Consider the following 14697-nt stretch of genomic DNA (forward strand, 5'->3'; position numbering starts at 1 on the left):
AGGTTGCAGATTTACAGTGCCCCCATCGCTCTCTTTGTTCTCTAACAAGAATTGAAAAATATCACACTGGCTCCCCTACTTCCGTTTTGCGTAGAGATAAAATGTTTTCTGAAAATGCGTAGATAGTAAAATTTCCCATTGCCAGTTTTATTCCAGGGAAACAACAGATTTTAATGCATACTCTAATGAGACATTCGGAAATGGAGCCTGAAATCATGGTTAGTGATTGGGGAAGTGCTACTGGAAATGATTGAAGAATTCATCGTGTCCAATCTTCATGCTGCAGGAGGACTAATCCTGAGTAATCATTACTGATACCAATTTCAGTAAAATCTCGGGGAATCACCAATCCAGTATTTAGTCTTTCCTTTTGTCTTACATTACAACTCCCTTTAAAAAATTTTTCAGGGGCGCCTAGGTGGCACAGCGGTTAAGCGTCTGCCTTCGACTCAGGGCGTGATCCTGGCGTTATGGGATCGAGCCCCACATCAGGCTCCTCTGCTATGAGCCTGCTTCTTCCTCTCCCACTCCTCCTGCTTGTGTTCCCTCTCTCGCTGGCTGTCTATCTCTGTCGAATAAATAAATAAAAAATCTTTAAAAAAAAATTTTTTTTTTTCAGTGTAGGGTGCCTGGGTGGCTCAGTCGATTAAGTGGCCAACTGTTGATTTTGGCTTAGGTCATGGTCTCAGGGTTCTGGGATTGAGCCCCGTGCCAAGGGCTCCACCCTCAGTGCAGAGTCTCCTTCAGCATTTTCTCTCTCCCTCCCCTACCCTTTCCTCATGCTCCTTTCCTACAGTAAATAAATAAATCTAAATAAAACAATAAAAAAAATTTTCAATGTAATGGAACAAAATATTTTTTCAACATCCCATTCTGTACTTCCATAAATGCCAACCTTACAGAAATCATTTTGTTTTCTATTACAATATTGCACTTATTCTTAGAAATAACCTCCCTCCCTTCCCCACACCCCGTGATGCATGTTTAATAGTAAATACAACCTAAATAAGAGTGATATCTCATAATATCACCATAGCCCGGGAAAGAGCCTGGCATGCAGCAGAGTCACAAAAAATCTTTGTGGAATAAATGAGAATATGGAAGATTAAGACCTTAACAGTCTATCGAAATTGAGTCTAGAGGTAACAGAACTTCAGAGAAAATAGCAAAGCAAAGGCAACCTTGAGTAATGGATAATAGATAGCCTTGACTCTTCAAACTGTAGAATTTTTTTTTAAAGCTGTGTTGTCTGGAACTTTGCGGGACTCTGTCTATCTTTTGTAAATGTCACTTTTCTATCAGCAAAATCTATGACCAGGCAAGAAGATATTCGGCCACTCTCTAGTCTGCCTTTGCTATTGGATTCTCGGTCCCCTTCTCCTCTTATTCCTAAATCCTTTCAGTGATTCTTTTGGTGGCTGTTGTTACTGTGTTGACAAAGGGTAAAATTAATTTGGGAAAATAAGTTTCCGAATGCGCCAAGTGGGAATCAGAATAGTTGGGTTGTAGGTACAAATCTACCACTGATAAGCCTTGAGATTCTGAAGGCTGCTCCCCACCCCTCCTGCCTGGCCTTCTCTCCTCCCAAATAAATGAGATGATGGTGCCAGCTTTTAATAAGAAATAAAAGATACAGTGCATTTAGCTCCTCGTAGGTTTACATTTCAATAGATCCACTGTCCTGTTTCGAAGAAGCACCCGTGAGTCCTTGCATGTTCTTTAGCGACACTGTGGTTCTCAATTTCTGTATCTTCCACATTATCAGGCCTGGTCCAAAATATGCAGAATCAGACAATGGGCAATATCAGAATTTGTTTTGTCACATGTTGTTGGGACGTACCTCTGCTTCTTCCCTCTCTCCTTGTGCTTTAAGGGTCAGAGAAGGGCTCCGCCCGTCCCTCATGGTGCCCAGTCGAAAGCTCTTACAGGGTTTTCAAATAGGCTGTTCTTTCTCAGAGATCACAGACATATCTCATAACTCAGCCAAGAACACGATTTTCAATGATTCTGTTCTTCTCAGTGATGCACAGAATGTGATCGGAACCAAGAAAGCATATATTCTGAAAGGAAACATGTAAAATCCATTGTAACTAGAAAAGGAGAATTAAGTGGACATGGGCATTGTAATGTAACTTCCAACACGTGGTATAATTTCCTCGTCTTCCATAACAGAGTGCCACAGACTAGGTGACTCAGGAGAACCAGACGCACTACCTGTAGCTCAGGAGCACAGAAATCCAGAATGAAAATCTTGGCAGAGCCTCTGAAGCTGGTAGGGAGAATACACCCCTGGACCTTTGTAGCTTCTGGAGCTTTGCCGGCAGTTCTGGGGGTTCCTTGACTTGCAGCTGCAGCAGGTCATTGACTGCCTCCGTAGGCACGTGGCGCTGTCCCTTGCGTCGCCTCTTCTGTTCCTCGCGTAAGAACTACCAGTCATATCGGGCTAGGCAGCCCACTGAGTGCACCCTCATCCTACCTTGAGCACAGATGTGAAGAGCCTGGTTTCACCTAAAGTCCCACTAACCTGACCTGGGGGTTAGGACGTCAACATACTTTTTTGGGGGGTGGGGAGGAAGCTGCGAAGGGACACAATTCAACCCAATAGCAATAGTATAATGTAGTTATGCCGTCAAATTACAACAGATCTTTAGCATAAATAGATGCCTGCATGCGGTGGGAAGACCAAGACGCAGGTGTTAGCTCTCTCTTGTTTCAAGTTCTCTTGCTCTCCTGGTCATAGTGCAGAAACCTACAGCAACAGGAAAACAGATCCCCGTATGTGACATGAATATCCAATGAAGGCTTTTCTCTGTACATCTGTTCGTTACACTTACAGATCTGAAACACAAACACAGCTTGCACGCTTGTAAGACCTAGCTCCTAGATTTGGTTTGAGCTGGAAGAGAAAATACTGACATTCTTTCACTTCTCTCATGAAGTGGTGTTCAGTTAATCTGGACTTGATTTCTTTCATCTAGTAGTTACTGAAAGGAAATAGCAAACTCACACACAGACACCACTTCGGCAGGTAACACCACCATCTTTCGGGTCTAAGGAATCAGGAGCAGAGGGAACAATCCCAGCTCCTCTTAGGAACATTTGAATGGGTGTGAGGGTAAGAATATGACATCTTCTTCCAAGGAAGAACAACAGAGATTACAGATCTCCAACTACCTCTTGGAAGAAGCAAGATGGCCTTTGAAGGATCAGTACACTTCTATGACTCGAAGAGATCGGCATATTGAGGGCAAAGTGAATGTCTGCAGATGACAGCTCGTGGCTGCTTGTCCCCCGCGAACGCTAACACACTCAGCGATTGCCAAGTGGTGTGTGGTCAGGGAATTGTAGAACAGTGTTAGGGGACGAAACAGAACAGAATCCTTAGAATAAACCCAGATTCACATATTTAAAATATGCCAACCTTGGAGAGAATAATCCTTGAAAATGGTGAATCTGAAAGGCAAGGGAAGTCAAAATTGCTCCTCACTCAAACTCTGTTAAAGGCAGTACCAGTTCCCTTCACAACAAATGTTAGCATAAGTTGTCTCATCCCCAGGGTTTACCCACGAAGATTGTCCACTCATTTCAGTGTTTGGAAGCATGAGAAGGATGGATTGGAGCGGACAGCTGAGTCTGCAGCTGAACACACGTTGGAATCTATGACTTCTGTGGAATCTGCCCGTGAATAAAAGGGCTAACATTACATCCGAGGGATATTTTCATAAGCCACCAGAGTCAAAGTGCTTGCTTTAGGGACCGGAGATGTGTGTGTTTTTAGTGGTCCCAGGAGTGTCCTGCCCCATGTAACTCATTAGCCTCAGTTGAGGTATTCGGAGTTTGGGTCCCCAAGGGCAGCCAAAGAGGAAGGCCCTGGAGATGTGACATCAACAGGTAGTCAATCTCTTCCTGCCAAACTGATAAGGAGTGAAACTATTGTCTCTATTTAACTTCCATTTACCAACCTTATTTCATAGTATTGGTTACAATAGTTTTTGCTAGTCTTCAAATTCCCTTTCTGAATTGAAATACAATTGTCATTATAACATTGTGCTAGTTTTAGGCATACAACGTAGTGATTCAATTCTTGTATATACAGTGAAATGACCACCGCAGTAAGTCTGGTTAACATCTATGCCGCACATAGTTACCTTTTTTCTTCTTGTGAGGAGAACTTTTAGGAAGTATTCTCTCAGCAATTTCCAAATATACAATATAGTATTATTACGTATAGTTCTCATGCTGTACATTACATCTCCAGGGCTAGTTTTTAGATTCTCCATCCTTATTTTCAGAACCGTCATCATTTCCTACTTAAACAAGAAAATTTCTGTGCCTTTCCCCCCCTCACGTTAGTTATAATCTTTCTTTGTTACCTACTCACTAAAGAAAATTACTTTCCAATGGTGCAATAAAGTCTATCACCTTCCAACTTTTTTCGGAACTTATTACTCAGTTATCTTTAATCTTATACCCTATTATCTGTTTGTTCATTGTCTAAAAATATGCTCCTCTATCCTATTAGAAAAATCAAATCAGAGTGAAACTCTCCTCCTGCCCCACTGTCTTCTAGCTAACCTCTTCGTTAATTTCATCTTTGTGACTGGACATGGAGTATCCATATTTTTTCTTCTCCCATCAATACTTCTAAATGCTCTTTTGCCATTTTCCCCTACAACTCTGGGGAGCTGCTTTCTGTAAATCTTTAATATTCTTCCATTACACAAAGTATATGAGCTCACCGTCCTCTTACTTGGTATAAAATGGCATTGATGGTATTTCCCTCTTTCATGAAATCATGCTATCCACTGGCTTCTCTCTGTTTCGCTATTATTTCTTGGGCCCTTGATTCTCAGTTCTTTCTCATTGGGCACAAATGTCAATGTTTTGATCTGCCAGGATTCTATCCTTCGCTCTCCTCTCTCCACACTGTTCCTGAGACACTGTCATTTCCATGGAGTGAACTACCATCTGTCTATAAGATAAATCTCCAATCCATATCCACAGTTTAGACCCCTTCTTGAGTTCCATACTAAAGCAAATGAAATCTTGGCTATATACACAGGGATTATTTGTGAACTCTAAAATTTCCATGGTTTTACAATCTGATGTATCATGGTCGGAAAGCAGCTGCTGTTCTGCATGTCAGATTTTCAAAATCTCAATACCAAACCCTCAACAACCTCAGTGAGAATCCCCTGAATTATTTCTGATTCTTTCCTCTGTTTTTGTCTGAACACTGAACCTATGCCTTGTTGATTCTCTCTTTCATACTTTTAGAATACAGTCACTATCCAGCACACATTTTTTATTTGTTATCAATGTGTTAGTTCAGATCTTTTTACCCTTGCCCAAACCATTTAATTAATCTCCTAAGAGACCCTCCAACCACACCAACTCTAAGCTCCTACAGCATTAGCTGAATTATTTTTCTTAAAACTGACACAACCACATCATTCCTTGCTTAAAAATAGTCTTGGCAACCACTGTCTATAAGATTAAATAAAAAGCACACCTTTAATATATAAAGCTGTGTTTATTCTATGGACCCTGTAGTTGTGGGAACAAATCCACAATGCACTAATCACTCGATACACCTTTCCAGTTTGGGGCCAGTGTTCTATTATGCATTTATTATGCTATTATTTTGCTTCATTCGAAAGGTTTTATCTTGTCCTATTTTCCCATGCATCATATTCCATTACTAATTCAAGACTTTGCTCAAGGATCATAGTTTTTTTTTTAATGTTATATTTGAATGAGTGGGGTTTTTAAAAAGATTTTATTTATTTAATTGAGAGAGAGAGAGCACACACAAACAGGTGGGGATGGCAGGCAGTGGGAGAAGCAGGCTCCCCCTGAGCAATGAGCCCAACACGGGACTCGATCCCAGGACCCTGGGATCATGACCTGAACCGAAGACAGATGCTTAATTGATTTAGCCACCCAGGTGCCCCTGAATGAGTGGTTTTTATTATGCAAAAAATTTCACATCCCCAATATATAAATTTTTGTTCTAATGATTCTTAAACATGGGGACTACATCCACTGTTTGTTAGTAAAAACATCAGTTTCAGGTCTTCCAGTGCAGTCCTTTCCCACCTCAGCTTTATTGAGGTATAATCGACAAAACTCAGATTTGTGAAGTGTACGACATGATATTATACACACCTGTGAAAGGATTTCCCCATCGAGTTAATTAACACATCCGTCATCTCACATATTTATCTTTTTGTGTGTGTGAGAGAACATTTAAGTTCTATTCTCTTAACAAATTTCAATTATACAATACAATGTTATCGATGATAGACATCGTGCTACATGTTAGATCCTCAGACCTTATTCATCTTATAACTGAAAGTCTGTACCCTTTTACCCACTTCTCTGTATTTCCACCCTACCCCCACTAGCGATTCCCCAGCCCCTGGCAAGCACTTTTTTATTCTGTTTTTATGAGTTGTGCCTTTTTTCCCTACGTGTGAGGGATACCATGCCGTATTTGTCTTTGTCTGGCTGGCTTATTTCTCTTAGCATAACATCCTCCAGTTACATCCATGTTGTATTGCCTCCTTTTTTTTTTAAATAATATTTTTTATTATATTATGTTAGTCACCATACAGTACATCCCTAGTTTCTGATGTAAAGTTCGATGATTCATTACTTGCGTATAACACCCAGTGCACCATGCAATACGTGCCCTCCTTACTACCCATCATTGCCTCCTTTTTAAAGGCTGAATAAAATTCCGTTTTATATATATATATATATATCATCCTTTCTTTTTTTAAAGATTTATTTATTTATTTTAGAGGTGGGGAGGGCCACAGGGAGAGGGAGAGAAAGAATCTCAGGCAGACCCCTCACCAAGTGGGGAGCCCGACACAGGGCTCGATCCCACGGCCCTGAGATCATGACTTAAGCTGAAACCAAGAGTCAGTCTCTTAACTGACTGAGCCACCCAGGCACTCCATACAATTTCTTTATACGTTCATCTATTGGTGAATACTTATGTTGTTTCCCTACTTGGGACTGTGAATAATACTCTTATGAACATGAGAATATGGATATTTCTTTGAGATAGTAAGTCATTTCCTTTGTATAAATACCCAAAAATGGGATTGCTGAATCATAAGGTAGTTCCATTTTTATTTTTTTGAGGAACCTCCATACTATTTTCCGTAGTGTCTGCACCAATTTATATTCCCACCAACAGGGCACAAGGGTTTCCTTTCTCCACATCTTGGCCACCACTTGTTGTCTCTTGTCTTTTTGTGTGTGCCCATTGATGGGTGAATGCATAGAGAAGATGCGTATGTATACACAATGGAATATTACTGAGCCATAAAACAGGAAATCTTGCCATCACCAACAACACAGACGAACTTGCAGGGTGTTATGCTAAGTGAAATAAGTCAGACAGAGAAAGGAAGACAAATACTGTATGATCCACTTATATGCAGAACCTAAAAACAAACAAATATGAGCTCATAGATACGGAGAACAGATTTAACAGATCGATGGCTGCCAGGTGGGGAGGATGGGGGGCGAGCATCATGGGTGAAAGGGGTCAAAGGTGTAAACTTCAGTTATAAAATAAATGTCATGAGAGTGTCATGTACAGCATGTGACAATAGTTAATAATACTGTATTGCATGTGTGAAAGTTGCTACATCGGTAAATTTAAAAATTTCTCGTCACAGAAATAATTTATTAACTCTGTACGGTGACGGACGGTAACTAGATTTAGCGTGGTGCTCATTTGCAGTGTACAAGCATCAAATCGCTATTTTGTACGCCTGAAACTAACACAATGTCATGCCAGTTATATCTCAATAAAAAACCAAGAGAGTTATGTTTAAAGGGCCATCAGAGACAGAGAAAGTTATAAAAGCATCCTGAGAGAAAGAGCAGATCACCTACAATTCTCGAGGTTTCTCGGACCACAGTGTGGATTTTGGCTGCAAATACACACATTGGGATACTTGACGTTATAAATTTTCAGGATAAAGCCTTCTCCTCACCCACCAGCCAGTCAGTTATTGTCCTGAGTCGAGAGCAGCAGGTTTCTTTTCTGTCCTCTGCACCGGGTGCATTTCTTTCGCACCCTTCCCCCAAGCCTTTTGAGGCCCCAGCTTTTTGTGATGATCTCTTATCAGAATTCTCCTACTTTTGTGGGCCAAGTAGGTACAGAGGGATTTCTAGAAAGAGATACATGTCTTATTATTTGCACAGTACATGATCATTTTCTTTTTTTAAAAGATTTTATTTATTTATTTTTGAAAGAGAGAGAGCAGAGCAAGTATAAGCGGGGGTGGGGGGGTGGGGGGGGCAGAGGGAGGAGCAGACTCCCCGCTGATCAGGGAGCCTGATGTGGGGCTCAGTCCCAGGACCCTGGGATCATGACCTGAGCCGAAGGCAGATGCTTAACTGACTGAACCACCCAGGCATCCCTACAGGATCATTTTTATAAGAAAAATACAGGATAATGAACTTTTTAATTCATTCAATCAGCAAATATTTATTGAGGGTCTATTACTTGCTAAGACCTGAACGATTTTGATTGCTGAGGATTTTAAATGAAGGCAGAGATAGAAGCCAAGGATGTCACTAATGTTTTCAATATTTGTAAACTTTCTTTCTGTTGGAGGAAGAACATGAATTGAGACAAAAATATTTTGCTTAACAAAGGTTGAGTTTGATTTATGAAAGTTAAATTTGTTCATCACATAGATATGATTTTGGCCAGAAAATAATTGGAAATATAATAGCTGGTGTTTGGAATCAGTTTTTAGCATGGAATTCTGATTTGTGGATTATTGGCATAGGACAGAAAAATGAAGCAATGTGAACTGTCTGAAGGAGTGACTGTGGTCAGGGAAGTGAAGGTCTCCAGTGATGGAAACACCTTCTGAGTTGAGAAGTAAAGTTGTCCTTATCTGGCTTTACTCCAGGAAACCTCTCCTTTTGCATTCTTTTGAACGACCTTTACTACTTTTCTGCATGGATACAAAAGGATACTACTTAATGTGGCATGTAGCCCATAATCGTGCTTAATATGCTTTTTAGGAAAAGAGATATAAATAAACCTCTCCAATAAAAAGAAAACAACACAATACAATTATTTGGTTAACTTTTATCTTGTGCCTTGCTCCAAAGCTATGTCTAGCAACGTCTACTTGAAATTTTTAATTGATAAAGTAGCTATTTTTTTTTTTAAGATTTTATTTATTTATTTGACAGAGAGAGAGACAGCCAGCGAGAGAGGGAACACAAGCAGGGGGAGTGGGAGAGGGAGAAGCAGGCTCCCAGCGGAGGAGACCAATATGGGGCGCTTAATGACGGAGCCACTCAGGTGCCCCTAAAGTAGCTATTTAAAAGGCTTGCCAGGATAAGACCCTTATTCTTAGGGTGCCTCAGACTGAGAAGATACTTTTGAATTTCTTTCTTTTTTTTTTTTTAAGATTTTATTCATTTATTTATTTTAGAGAAAGAGTGCTAGTGGGGAGAGGAGCGGAGGCAGAGGGAGAGGGAGAACCCCCAGCAGACTCCCCGCCGAGCATTGAGCCTGGCCTTGGAGCACTAGCTCACGACCCTGAGATCATGATCTGAGCCAAAACCAAGAGTCAAACGCTCAACTGACAAAGCCACCCAGGCTCCCCTTGAATTTATTTCTGAGTGAAAATTAATCCCTTGTAACTTTGCACAACCCCCATAAGGCTTAGTGTGTATAAAGATCCAGGTATGTGTGGGGGCACATACATGGCTTCCATATCCGTTTTCATTACTGTGACTTTTAACAATCCCTTCAATAAATTTGTACTCAAAACGTGAGGACATTTACATTCATCCTGATAAATTCAGACACATATGTTAAAATCTTAGCTCTACTGTATTTCTCAGCCATAAAAAAAAATGAGATCTTTTTTAAAAAAGAAAAATTTTAAGATTTTATTTATTTGACAGAGAGAGAGAGGCAGCGAGAGAGGGAACACAAGCAGGGGGAGTGGGAGAGAGAGAAGCAGGCTGCCCACCGAGCAGGGAGCCCGATGCGGGGCTCGATCCCAGGACCCTGGGATCATGACCTGAGCCGAAGGCAGATGCTTAATGACTGAGCCACCCAGGCGCCCCTAAAAATATTTTTTAAATGTAAGTATAGTTGACATACGTGTTACATTATTTTCAGACGTACAACATAGTGATCCAATTTATCTATACACGATGCTGTGCTCACATGTGCAGCTGCCATCTGTCACCATACAACGTTATTATGATATCCTTGACTGTATTTCCTAAGCTGTACCTTTCACTCCCGTGACTTAAAAAAGAATGAGATCTTGCCATTTGCAACAACATGGATGGACCTAGACGGCATTATGCTAAGTGAAATAAATCAGAGAAAGACACATACTATATGGTTTAACTTGAATGTGGAATCTAAAAAACAAAACAAATGAACAAACAAACCAGAAACAGACTCATAAACACAGACAACTGGTGGCTGCCAGAGGGGAGGGGCTGGGGCACGGGTGAGATAGGTGAAGGGGAATAAGAGGTACACGCTTCCAGTCATAAAATAAATAAGGGGCGCCTGGGTGGCACAGCGGTTAAGCATCTGCCTTCGGCTCAGGGCGTGATCCCGGCGTTCTGGGATCGAGGCCCACATCAGGCTCCTCCGCTATGAGCCTGCTTCTTCCTCTCCCACTCCCCCTGCTTGTGTTCCCTCTCTTGCTGGCTGTCTCTCTCTGTCAAATAAATAAATAAAATCTTTAAAAAAAAAAAAAGATTTAAAAAGAAAAAAAAATAAATAAAATAAATAAGTCACGAAAATGGAAAGTACAGCATAGGAAGCATAGTCAGTAATATTTTAGTAACGTTGTATGGTGATTGCACTTACGGTGAGCGCACGGAGTAATGTACAGAATTGCTGAATCCTTCCTTGTGTTGTACACCTGAAAGTAATATAACATTTTATGTCAACTATACTTCAAAATATAGTAATAAAAATATGTAATATAATAATAAAAAAATTTTAGTTCCACTATTCATGGTCTCTTTGATTATAAATATATTTCACCACGCCTCAGTTTCCTAATCTGTCAATGAAAGGATCTGGAATGGATTGTTTGTTTTCAAACTTAAATCCATGTTAAAACTACACAAGACATTTTTTCTTTCTTTTCTTCCTTTTTTTAAAGATTTTATTTATTTATTTGACAGAGAGAACAAGCAGGGGGGGTGGGAAAGGGAGAAGCAAGCTCCCCTGATACAGAGCTCAATCCCAGGACCCTGGGATTACAACCTGAGCTAAAGGCAGGTTTTAACCGACTGAGCCACCCAGGCGCCCCTACAAGACACTTACTCAACACACATATTTCCAGACTTACTAAAATGAGAGCCTCAGTGGTTGGTACTTGAGAATCTATATTAAACAACAAAAAAATCTGTCCAGATCATTCTAATACCACTGATCGTGAAACAAAGCAGAGCTCAAATAATTTAAATATCATAAGCTGTGCTTAGGGTAACGGCTCTATCTTCTCCAGACAGTGAAATTTAAAGATATCAGAAGACAAAAAGCATTGTATTTTGACACTCCATCGGCTCAATTCTGTGATAAAAATGACAATTACACAAAATACCAATGAGAAAAGATTATCATATGATTTTATTTGGGCATAACTTCAGTCAGTCCACAATACTAAAGTATTTATCATAGTTTTGTTGGATTTTAATTACATGTGACCAACTTGGAAAGGAGGAGGAAAGATGATTTGGAGGGTAGACATAAGATATTATGCAAATTAAAATTTATGTCTAACCTAGTTTATCATCAGCATCGTATTGGGGCTTTATAAGTTATATTCCCAAACTCCATCCCTGGAAATATTTACTGGGCAGGTTGGAGGGTTTAAATGAATTCTAAAATTCCACCTCAAGAATTATTTATTTCTGGTAACTAAGTAAAAGAAGCAGACTTTGGAAAAGTCACGGTCGCCTTACTTTCTGGACACAAGCCTCCTCAGGGCACCCTTTACATCCTTGTTTCTCAGTGTGTAGATGACAGGGTTCAACATGGGGGTCACCAAGTTGTAGAAGAGGGTAAGGAATTTCCCTTGGTCCTGGGAAGAATTCTTTCCCGGTTGCATATACATATAGATAATATTCCCATAAAACAAGGACACCACGGTGAGGTGGGACCCGCACGTGTTGAAAGCCTTCCTTCTTCCCGTGGCCGACCGCATGCTCAGCACTGCTAAGGCAATGTAGCTGTAGGAGACGAGGATGAGCGCCAGGGGCCCCAGCACAATCACTACCGACAAGATGAAAACCGTGCTCTCCACAGCCACAGTGTCCACACAGGCAGTTTTTATCAGAGCTGGCATCTCACATAGGAAATGTTTCACCTCACACCTTCCGCATCGTGGCAGTCTCATGGTCACTGGAGACATAACCAGGGAGTTGAGGAGCCCGACACCCCAGGCCACAGACACCAGCTTCCAACAGAGCTGAGGGTGCATGATGATGGAATAGTGGAGGGGCTTGCAGATTGCAGTGAAGCGGTCATAAGCCATGACTGCCAGGAGGACACATTCTGTGCCACCCAGACCCAGGAACATGAACAGCTGGATGGCACAACCTGTGTAACTGATAGTCTTGTCTGGGCCACCCAAGTTGAAAAGCAGCTGGGGGATGGAACTGGTGGTAAAGCAGAGGTCTAGGAAGGACAGGTTGGTAAGGAAGAAGTACATGGGCGTGTGGAGGCAGGGGTCCAGGCGGGACACCAAGATAATGACAGTGTTGCCGACCAAGGTCACAAGGTAGAAGATGAGCACAAACACAAAGAGGGTCTGCTCTAGCTGGGGTCTGTCTGAGAAGCCCAACAGGATGAACTGTTCCTGGCAGCTCTGGTTGGTCATGACATGCATGCAGTGGACATGCAGTGGACCATCAGTGCAGGCCTGCAAGGAAGCAGATACAGCACGGTGCGCTCTTAGGGAAGTAGGCCAAGGGACCACGACCAGAGTAAGAGCAAGTGCCATTATGGAGGTTCCTCAAGACATTAAACACAGAGCTACCCTACGACCCAGAAATGGCACTACTGGGTATTTATCCCAAAGACACAGATGTAGTGAAAAGAAGGGGCATATGTACCCCAATGTTCATAGCAGCAATGTCCACAATAGCCAAACTGTGGAAGGAGCTGAGATGTCCTTCGACAAATGAATGGGTGAAGAAGATGTGGTTCATACATACGATGGAACATTACTCAGTCATGAGAAAGGACGAATATCTACCTTTTGCATCGACATGAATGGAACTGGAGGGGATTATGCTAGTTGACACAAATCAAGCAGAGAAAGGCAATTATCATATAGTTTCACTCATGTGGAACATAAGGAATACCACAGGGGAGGGGAGAAAAAACTGAAAGGGAAGAAATCAGAGAGGGAGACAAACCATGAGAGAATTTGGAATCCGGAAACCAAATGGAGGGCTACAGAAGGGAGGGGTAACTTAGGGTGATGGGTGTTAAGGAGGACACACGTTGTGATGAGCACTGGGTATTATATGCAACTAATGAATATTGGAACACTACATTAAAAACTAATGATGTACTATATGTTGGCTAACTGAACATAATTAAAAAAATAAAGAAGAAATAATACATAGTCTTCTGAAGTTGTTTCAAAAATAGAAATGAAAGGAAAACTTCCAAACTCATTCTATGAAGCCAGCATTACCTTCATCCCAAAACCAAAGACCCCACCAAAAAGGAGAATTACAGACCAATATCCTTGAGGAACATGGATGCAAAAATTCACCAAGATACTAGACAATAGGATCCAACAATACATTAAAAGGATTATTCACCATGGCCAGGTGGGATTTATTCCTGGGCTGCAAGTGTGGTTCAACATCTGCAAATCAATGTGATAACTACATAAATAAGAGAAAGGACAAGAACCATATGATCCTCTCAACAGATGCAGAAAACGCATTGGACAAAGTACAGCATCCTTTCTTGATTACAACTCTTCACAGTGCAGGGATAGAGGGAACATTCCTCAATATCATAAAAGCCATCTACGAAAAGACCACAGTGAATCTCATTCTCAATGGGGAAAAACAGAGCTTTTCCACCTTTCCCTTAAGGTCAGGAACATGGCAGGGATGTCCACTATCTGATGAGATCCCTGTTTCTACTTTATCTTATGTCCTCATTTTCTTCACCTACAAATAAACTCACATATTTCATAAAGTTTTGATGTTATGAAGGACACAATTATGTAAAGTTTTCAATGAATATCGTATTTTAACAATTTCTTCCTTCTATGAGTGATGTTCCTAATTATACTTTTTAACTGGATATAACTAAGGCAGACTTATAGTTGTTAATCACATCAAATTCTAAAATGACGTAAGTTAGAAAATGCCTAAATATAATCATTTACATAAATATAAAACTTACATTGATATAAAAATAAAATATGATAAATTATAAATGACATAAATATAAAATGATGTAATTCTGTTTATATCATTTAGAAATTTATATATAAATTTATATATATACTTATTTATATGATTTAGAAATTTTAATAGAGTGCTCTCATGTTGCTTTTTTTTCTTCTTCAAAAAATTTTTATTGATTACAAAAAGAATATTCTTATTGAAAATTATCCAAACAATAAAGAAATA

The 14697-nt window shown here is 40.5% G+C and overlaps 1 protein-coding gene across 1 annotated transcript; it reads right to left on the bottom strand.

Annotated features, from left to right (window-relative positions):
- Positions 1–11993: 11993 nt before the first annotated feature.
- On the bottom strand, positions 11994–12932 carry LOC113264180 (olfactory receptor 2W3-like). Its single transcript, XM_026511114.1, has one exon. The coding sequence runs from the start codon at positions 12921–12923 to the stop codon at positions 11994–11996; it is 930 nt and encodes a 309-aa protein (XP_026366899.1). The 5' UTR covers positions 12924–12932.
- Positions 12933–14697: the final 1765 nt, after the last annotated feature.

This window comes from Ursus arctos, unplaced genomic scaffold, assembly GCF_023065955.2.
Source record: "Ursus arctos isolate Adak ecotype North America unplaced genomic scaffold, UrsArc2.0 scaffold_31, whole genome shotgun sequence".
NCBI lineage: Eukaryota > Metazoa > Chordata > Mammalia > Carnivora > Ursidae > Ursus > Ursus arctos.